Raw genomic sequence first — 9,699 nt, forward strand, 5'->3', positions numbered from 1 at the left:
ACTTGCAAAATAATTATAAAATAACTAAAATTCGTTTTTTTCCCAAAAATTAATGCAATAAAATCTATTTTTCATTTCAAATTTTTTTTAATTTAGATATCAAATTAAATATTAAAAAAAATTCAAATTAACACAATAATTTTTTTTTTTACTAATAAAAAAAATCAATTTAATAAAAAATTAATTGATGTAATTGATTAGATATAAAATGTTGAATGTGATATTTAATATTTATTTTTTATTACATTAATTAATTTTTTCCCATTGAATTGAAGTTTGATTTTTTGGCCGTACGAACTTCAAATATGACTCATAGAAAGTATAACCAATCAACGGTTCTCAAGATGGTCAAAATCTTGACTTTTTGCAACGTGGTAGCATAAACCACACGGCATCATCCTTCATAACGTGTACCCCTCTACACTCGATCCTGCCTCTCACTCCCCATCTTCTTCACCATCTTCAATCGCATCAAAACAGCCAGAAGCTCCTTTCGATTCACACTTCCGCCATGGATTTCTGGCAGAAGGCTCGGACATTCGCCGAAGATGCAGCCAAGAGATCACAGGAGTTAACCAAGGAGGCTGCGAAACGATCACAGGAGCTTACCAAAGAAGCCGCGAAGCGATCGCAGGAGTTCACCATTGGATCATCCAAGCTATCTGACATCGTATTGGAGGCGTCAAAACGTTCCAAGGAGATCGCTGCTGAGGCGTCGAAGAAGGCTGATTTGATTAAGGTTGAAGCGTTGAAACGTGCTGATCAGATCAAGTCTCAGATTCCTTCCACTTCTGCCGCGATCTCGCAACTTGTTGATTCTTCGCCGAAGCAGGTTGGGGGCACTTCGCCCGAGGATCTCGAGAAGTTTGGAATTACGGATGAGCTACGAGAATTTGTGAAGGAGATCACATTAAATACGTTTCGAGATTTCCCGCTAGAGGGTAAGTTTCGTACCGATTCAGTTATTAGTTAAAACATGTGTTTCGTAATGAAATGCATGTTACTATGAGCTTAATTATAGGATTTGGAGGTTCTTAAGAATGCTTAGTGAATGGTACGAGGACAATTGTGACTTTAGACTCTTATTACTTGGTGGCATTGTTTCTCTTCTAGGGGTTTTCAGCTTATTTAAACTCTTTTAGAGCTGCAACACAATTACAGTGCACTATATGCGAGTTGTTATGGTGCTGCAAAATTAGCAGTGTTTTATAATTGTGAGAAAATTTTGTCATCAGATCTAAAGTTGACATGATGGTGTACCTGTAGTGAGAAATAACAAATTTGTAATTCTGCTGCACCTTCCAGAAGAGATTCGGCAATCCATCAAACCGTTCCAGTGCATCTAACATGAAGTTTTAGGAATCATAGCAAATTAGCCATACTTAGTAAGCTATTAATCGCTTTGCTAAGAGTATAAGCATTTCTAAACTGTAGGGAATTACAGAATTCCTCAGCCGAAGAAGTGTGTTGGAAATGTATATGTGTTGTGACTTGTGAAAGACGATTATGTGTTTCAGTTGTTTCATCTGGAAGAGGCTAGGCGTTCCCCTATTGGTCTCGCTGCATCTGCAGTGAAACTATAGGGATCAGAATGATACATATTGAAGTTGTATAAGATAATATGTCAGAACCGATGAGAAGAAAGTGTACCTAAAATTAGTTACATTCCCATTCCTCCACGGCTGTACCTGTTGAGAATAAAAATTCACCAAAATTGTAGATTTTGTCTCCCCTTTTGTTTAAAAGTCAATTTGTAGGTAGCAAGTGTTTTAGAAATTTGGAACAGAATAAATGTGCTTACATGTGTGTGTGTGTGTGTGTGTATATATGACATAAAACATTCTGGCCTTTATGATATTTTTCATGCTCATATTTATAGGAAATGTGTTTAAAGTTCTTATTCCAATTGATATACTCGATGATTATTAACTGGAGTAGTTTATGTGATGTGCAGATGACTCAGAAATGTCTGATATTCCTACGATCTCAAATGTTCGACAAGATCTTACAAAGTGGCAAGAAATACATGCTAAACTTGTTCTCTCAACTGTAAAGGTAACTTCCTGATCCTTCTTGAAGCAGAGGAAATAATATCTTTTGAAAGGATAGGAGTGAACTAGCGACTTACCTCATATTTACATTGTACATATTGAAATATCCCTACCAGCTACCCCTGATAGTTTTGTTAGCTAACTAACCTCAGTGAAGACGAAAAGATTTGTAAGAAAATCATGCCATGCTTTTTGTCAACTGTTGAACCACTTCTGGTATTTCCATCATCTTTCGTTCGCAATATATTGTTTGATACTATCTGATTTCTTATGGTTGATATATAGAAGTGAAGATACACTTAACAATTTGCTTGCTTATGTATTTCTGTTGACAACATATCTTATGTTGTTACAGTCTAACAAACGGTCAAGTTTTTTTTTTTTGTTAAATGATGAAGATGGAATTTTATAACTTTCAGATAGGGAAAAGACTACTTTCAGAGCAGTCAACTAACTAGCCTTAAACTCCCAGCAAGCCATGATATCTAACATCTTTGGCCTACCTAGTTCATAGTCCATGCAAAGAGCCTCCTCCAATGGCTCAAACGAACTTCAGGCCTTCCAATCAGCGAGCATGGCGCAAAAGGAATTGATAGTACATGTCACATTTGAAAATGAGATCTATATAAACTTGGCCCCAAAGTCTTTTATGTTAGTATAAGCAACAACATGCACTCAGTAAGGAAGGCTATTATCATAGCTGTAGTAAGCCTTGTAAAGTTACTAATATATTATAAGGTCCAAGCTCAGCTTCAAAAATCCTATTTTGTCATTTTAATCCAGAGCTTGTTCATTTCCAGATTGAAATATTTCGCTCGTCTATTATGTTGAAATGACAAGTTTGTAATCAACAATTTTTATGATTTTTATCTTATTGTGTTCACAGTAATACAAGTTGAGTTTAGAAGTTTGCTTCTAAAATCATGTCACTGGGTGTAAGAGGAAATGGATCACTGAGGACATTTCTAGTAATCCATTTCTTTAGAACTTGCATGAAAATAGATCATCTAGTGTTCCTTTGGTGTGCAGTAGATTAACAGAAAATGGAGAACAATGAGATTGTCGAGTGAAGGAGTCAGACATATATGTGGTGATTCTTCCAGTTGTTCAAATAACATTAAGTTTTCCCAAAAGCATTAAGATTAAATACAACTCTGAAACCTACTTACTTGGCATTTGAAGAACAATACTTAATGGCAAGTATAACAGCCTTTGACTTCATATCAAAGAAAAACTTCAGTAGAGAAGTGGCATTGAAGGCGTGGAAAATAATTTTTTTGTAGAACATGAAGGAAACGTGGAGCAGTATATATGAGGCGAGACGCAGCACCACCATCCTAAGAGTTTCAGCAAACATATTTCTTGAATCATAAACCTTTATTATGTACAGCTTGAAGTCAGTTAAACTATACACACCTTGACCTTCAGTTGGTAGCTTTTATTAGCTGACAAAGTGAAACCAATACCATCATTTAGTAAAAAAAAGGGATCTATATTCAAAACTAACATAGTACACCAGTACACCTATGGCACCTCTACTACAATTTTCTCAACCATGTACTCTGCCACATATATAGGCGACCCATCTACTTATATGTCTTCACTCCAATGCATAATTATATCCTTAATATTAAAATATCAAGTTTAGGGTTGACCTCAATCATGACAGGCAAATTTTGTCGACCACTCTAAATGGGGAAAAAGTGGAACATGCTATGCTGCGTACCATTTCCATTGGTCACTTATCATGTTCTTCTAGTAAAGGTGTACCTTCGATCGTTTCGAGGGAACACAGTGGTTAGTCATGTGGTAGAACTGGCTGTTTGAGGATCTTTGTCAGTCGGAAATAGTCATTTTAGGGATATGGAGGATGAACAATAGGGCTCGAAATCTTCACCATGGCTGAATAAGGCCATTGTTGCACCAGGAGAAAATGGAGTTCTCTTCTGAGTAAGTTGAGATTTGAACAACATACTTATTGAGCAACCAGTATAGGCTGTATAACTCTAATAAGACTGAAGCTACATAAATTGCTATTTCATGTGACATGGAATGAACTTTCTGTTGGACAATATTGAATATGTTACCCTGAATGGTGAACATTTCTCCAAATCCTTGTGATTCTCTGAAACAGGACATGGAATGATTTGTGCAATCCTAAGTATACTAGAATCATATGGGTAGCTTATGATGATTGTATTATGAATATCAATGACTTCTGCAATCCTTCAAAAGTTTCTTTTTGCTAATTCCCTTATATGAACAAATTATAGATCCAGAGCACGTCCTGTCATCACATCCTAATGTTTAAGGTCCTTGAATCACATGTGTCGACAATAACTCAACCTCTGGTTTGGGTTTCTTTTTATGATTTGACTTGACATGAACGTTTACCATCACACTATTTACGAATCATTGTCTAAACTAACATAAATGGCCAACTAGAGAAAAGATCTTGAACATGTACATGGCTAACCTTTTTTAAGAATCGGTTTTCCGATGACTAAAGTAAATAGATTGTCATTTCACATAACCTAATCTTTGAGTCTCTGGCAATTTAAGAATTTTTTTTTCCTTCTGTGACGATAAAGTTTAATCTTTTTTCTGATTTCTGAATATCTGTGAGTATACTTCTGATTTTGAAGATAAAAGTAGAAATCCGTGTCACAATGTTTTTCTGGCCTTTGTTGAAACATAGACAAGTAAATGAATTGATGCCAAAAGCTCTATTGACCAAGCCCCAACTTTGGATGCAACATCCATGGATATCTATTTTCATGAGAATGATTTAAGTTATATACTAATTTACTATCTTTTTGGTGGATCATTTAAAACAAATAAACGTATGCATTATTTAGCTTGCAGTTGTGTTATTCTATGTTTTGATCCTGAGATGGAGACCTGTTGATCTGCCCTCTATCTTACTATGGAATTTTTGCAGGAAATCTCAAAGTTGAGGTACGAGTTGTGCCCACGTGTCATGAGAGAGAGGAAATTCTGGAGGATATACTTTCTCCTTGTAAATAGTCACGTGACTCCGTAAGTAGCTTACCATTTTGATCTGATTATTTCGTTGTGCCATTGCCTTCACGTCCTAAACCAGATATTCTCTATTTCACATATAAGCTATAAAGAGACAGCTGTATAATCTTGTTTCTACACAAACCACATGTAACCAAAACAGGACATGAAGCCTAACACTCTGTTCTCGAGTTTAAGAAGAAAAGAAAAGAAAGCGATGGAGAAGAAAAGAAAAGAAAGGGATGGAAAAGAAAAGAAAGGGAAGGAAATAATTGTTTTTATTTGTGTTCTTGAGAGGGAATAGGAAGGAAGGAAAGGGAAGGAAAGAAAATAATTTTTCATGTTTTTCAGCAGGAGAGAAAGGGAAGGAAAGATGATGTTTTACAAAAATACCCTTATTTATTTTTCTACAGGGTGATGGGTAGATGTGTAATTTTGTAAATATTTTTAGTTGTTTTTATTTCTTTCCATTCCTCCCATATTTGGGAGGGAAGTTTTGGAAGGAAAATCAGTCTTATTTTCCTTCCTTTTCCTTTACTTTCCATCCTAAAAGAAACTCGAGTAATACGAGATTTTTTCTTTCCCCCCTCCTTCCTTTCCCTCCCTTTTGTAAAAAGGGACTCGAGAACACAGTGTACAGTTTGACCAAGATTTTTTGAAACAAATGAGTTAAATATCTCTTGCTGTATTGCATCTCGAAATAGATTATGTAGGTTTTTGCAAGAAAGACAAAAGATTGGTGGTTTTGGGTTCAAATGTACTAAAATTTTCCGCATTCAAATGATGGTCGACTTTTGACAATCTTGCCAACATAACTACCACATCACCAGACCACATTATATGGAATTACTAGTTGAATCATGTCTGCCAATTGCCATGGTAGCAGCATTTTACATAATTGAAGTTGTTTTGGTTCTCGTTTTCCCTTCTGCCCTCACCTTATAAGTTTCTGGGAAAATAAAAGCAAAGCTTATCATAATCAACTAATGTGATTTAAGAACTGAGGGAACTATGATTGTTAGTCTGAGGTGAGAATAGGTATGATTCGTTCTTGCAGGAAATATGCAACAAACTAATATGAACGTCTTCATATAAACTTCTCCAAATTGGACTTTGTGGCCTTACAATTTTCTTTTCGGTTATGGTGGCAGCCATGGTCCAGGAGGTGCCACTAGAAAAGTTCTTTTTCCTCCGATGAAGTACCAGAAACCATTTTCTTGGAGGATGTTCACATCGTCACTCACCTATCTTAATTTTATCCCTCATTATTCATAAATCACATTTAACTTCCCTTAAGAACTAATTACTTAACGTACAACTTCCGTTCCTTTTGTTACTTCTTGCAAATGATGTGTATTAAATTTCTGATATGATGATAACAGTTATGAAAAGCGGTACATGGAAGAGGAAAATAAAAAATCTGTTGAAAAGGTGAAAGATGATAGTGCAGTGGGGACTACCGCAGCTGAAACTGTTGCTAAAACAGAAGGAAATGGAGCAAATCAAAAGCCTAAAAGTGCGGCAGCCTCGAAGTCATCTGACCAGGACTTGGATGTCTTTCTCTTGGGAGATCTTGGTGACAGTGATGAAGGGCCAGGTATGTTGTCATGGGTAGTCTCCTGCAATCATAAAATAATTTACGTTTCTATCTCTTCCTTTGAGCATAATAGCATAATACAAGGGTATCGACTTAGTGATGAGTAGAGATATTTCTTGTTAACTGTGTAGTGTCGATGAACAATCCCATCCCTACACGGGGAATGACAAAATAAAAACTTCTTGTCCCACATTTCACACGACATTAGACTGAGACACAAATGCATTTTTTTCTGTCCAACAAAATATGTAGAAGAAAAATCAGGGAGATGTGACAAGCTTTGTAAATTACTAAGCTACCCATGTCAAATTAAAACTCTAAAACCATCCACAATCCTTACCTACTCACTCTCGCCCCTCCAGTCTTGCTAGCGTACCAAATGCACCCTAAGTGCCAATCCTACTTGAGGATTGCCCATTGAATTAGCTGCTGTGTGGAGATGACGACAGAAGTACCAGGTTTAGTTTCCGTCTTCAGAAAAATAACTCCGCGTGTGGATGATTGTGCTGCACAAATTGGGCGATTGCTTTCTGCTGCTTAATGCTTTGCACCATCAACTCTTAATTGTTATAATAATCTAACTCAGCCCTCAATGGAGCATCTCCCATAGATTCTCTAATATAGAGAAAATGAGGCTTTTTTTCTCTATTTTGCTATAACAGGTTCTCTATATTGTTCTCTAAGCTAGAGAAAACTCCAAGTTTAGAGAATCTGTTGGAGATGTTCTTATTCGTTGGGTGCTATTTCTGCAACAACCAAACCAAACCAAATGACCCCAATATATTCTGCCCGCTCGAGAGTAGGGTCTGGAGAGGGTGGGATAGAACTGAGTTTGCAACGACCCTGAAAACTAATGAAACCTTCGTTATGTAAGGAAGTTGATTGTAGAACCGAGTATCTTGTTTTTCTTATTTTTCAAGTACAAGACCTAGACATATATTTCAATCCTTTAGTTCCAATCTTTTTGAATGATATTTGGATTCAACATGCTGATGACTTATTATTCTTCTCTTCTCAGATGATGGAAATGATGGCTTGGATGATGATGATTTTGACAAACTATAATTTGGTAAGGATAATCCTCTCTTGGCTTCCACTTTTCATCTTTTAGAGCATATAATCTTAGAATCTAGCATAATGACACTAAATAAATCAACTGATCCAAGTTAACTTTTTATCGTAGATTATATGCCAAAATTTACTACTCCCTTTCCATAACAAAGATGAACTTGTGATTTTGAATATTCAACCTAGTCATTTCCAAATCTAAAATTGACTTTTAAGTCTTATGTAATTCCACATCTCCAATAGCTATACTATACTAGAGATTTTGCGGTTCTTTTTCGCTCCACCAGCTGTGTCAAAGAGCAGAGTAAATTATGTTTTTTGTCCAGGTGGTTTCTTGAAAATTGCGGATTTCATCCTTGTGGTTTTGAAATTGAGATTATTGTCCCTATGGTTTGCACATTATTGTTACTTTTCGTTCTTATGATTTAGACTTATTTCTGTTCTTGTCCCTGTGATTTATAATTCATTGCTGTTTTAGTCCTTCATACTTAAAAAGTAGGAATTAGTTTCAGGGATGAAAATAGCAATGTTGTGCAAACCATAGGGATGAAAACCGTAATTTCAAAACCATAGAGACAAAATATGCTAGTCTTAACAAACCACAGGGCCAAAAAAATTAATTTACTCTTAAAGTGTATGCTAAAAGTCTACAAAATTGAGAAAAGAAGAGAGAAAGTAGAAATCAGTCAAATCACGGAATTGAAGAAATCTCTACAACTTAATATTGAGAAACATATATATATATATATATATATGTATGTATATATATATATATGTATGTATGTATGTATATATATATATGTATGTATTATATTAATTGTTTCCACCAATGAGATTGAATGCGTTATAATTTTTTTATAAAGTTTTTTTAAAAGTGTATTGGAATGATGAATATATAAAATATTTAATACTATAACTGATGCTGGAAATCCTGGAATTGCTTAATAGAGTAGTAGTTGGAGTTGTATGTACATTTTTATAAAGATTTTGGTTTTTGATACTCTGTTATAGTATATACCCATCGAAGATGCTCTTATCCACTTTTTCGCTTGAAGCACAGTACTATTCGTTATTAATCGACGCCCCTGGGTCAAATATCAAATCTTCTATTGTCATAGTATAAAAAAATCGAATCGTTATTTTGATATAATAGCTTTTATCATCGTATTTAATTTTTTTTTATGAAATAAAAAATGTTGACAAATCAACCTAACTTAAAACCAGACGAATTAATTTAGGGGATTGAATGAATTAGTGTTGGCATTTGGAACAAAGGAATGTGGTGAATGAAGCCAAATGACAGATTGGTGGTGGAACAAGATTAGTGATCAAGCAGTTGAATCATTCCAGGTAATTTTGGAGTTCTGTTGATTGTTTCATTTGTTTAGGATATATATATATATATTTTTCTCAACCTGGTTTTTTTGTAATTTTCATAATCTTCATTAAATGTTCATATAATGGATATATGTTTCCTTTGCTTCTTTAAACACTTTTCCAGAAAGAAGGAAAAAAAAAAGGGGAATCTTAATCACTTGGTATCAGACAAAAAACCATTTCATTTTCCAACAACTCAAATTATAACCAATTTAACCCCTTGGGTTGAGGGATGTACCCAAGGTTTGAATCTAGGCGATGTCAAAACCCTTGTGTCTATGGAGGTTCACCTACGATGACTATTGACTCCAGGCTATTCATGGTTATTTGGGGATTAGTCAATGCTTATAAGCTGACTCGGATACCAATGATTACCAAAAAAAAAATGATAACCAATTTCATCATCAATTTTTTTGAATCATAGTTTCTTTGTTCTCAACTTCTTACCAATTCATACAGATGATAGAATTATAAAATATTTTAATGATGTAATTAGTGTTGTTGAAGTTGAATATAGTAATGATTTTAACTTAGGTTTTTGTGTTAAAAAAATTATAGAGAATTGAGGAGGTTTTATATAACTTG

General features: G+C 34.8%; 1 protein-coding gene across 3 annotated transcripts; it reads left to right on the plus strand.

Moving 5' to 3' along the window:
• Positions 1-449: 449 nt before the first annotated feature.
• Positions 450-9,221, plus strand: LOC112513982. Of its 3 annotated transcripts, none has more exons than XM_025120233.1 (6): positions 450-941; positions 1,955-2,055; positions 4,993-5,090; positions 6,455-6,669; positions 7,688-7,738; positions 8,962-9,221. In XM_025120233.1, exons 1-5 carry the CDS (start codon positions 512-514, stop codon positions 7,732-7,734), a joined length of 891 nt encoding a protein of 296 aa, XP_024976001.1. In that variant the 5' UTR covers positions 450-511; the 3' UTR covers positions 7,735-7,738; positions 8,962-9,221. The 3 variants fall into 3 exon arrangements, with proteins under 3 accessions (XP_024976001.1, XP_024976000.1, XP_024976002.1); XM_025120232.1 differs by having other exon boundaries at positions 8,976-9,221; XM_025120234.1 differs by having other exon boundaries at positions 8,993-9,221.
• The last annotated feature ends 478 nt before the right edge of the window (positions 9,222-9,699 follow it).

The sequence above is a fragment of the Cynara cardunculus genome, assembly GCF_001531365.2.
Source record: "Cynara cardunculus var. scolymus isolate 2C chromosome LG 6, CcrdV1, whole genome shotgun sequence".
Classification (NCBI taxonomy): domain Eukaryota; kingdom Viridiplantae; phylum Streptophyta; class Magnoliopsida; order Asterales; family Asteraceae; genus Cynara; species Cynara cardunculus.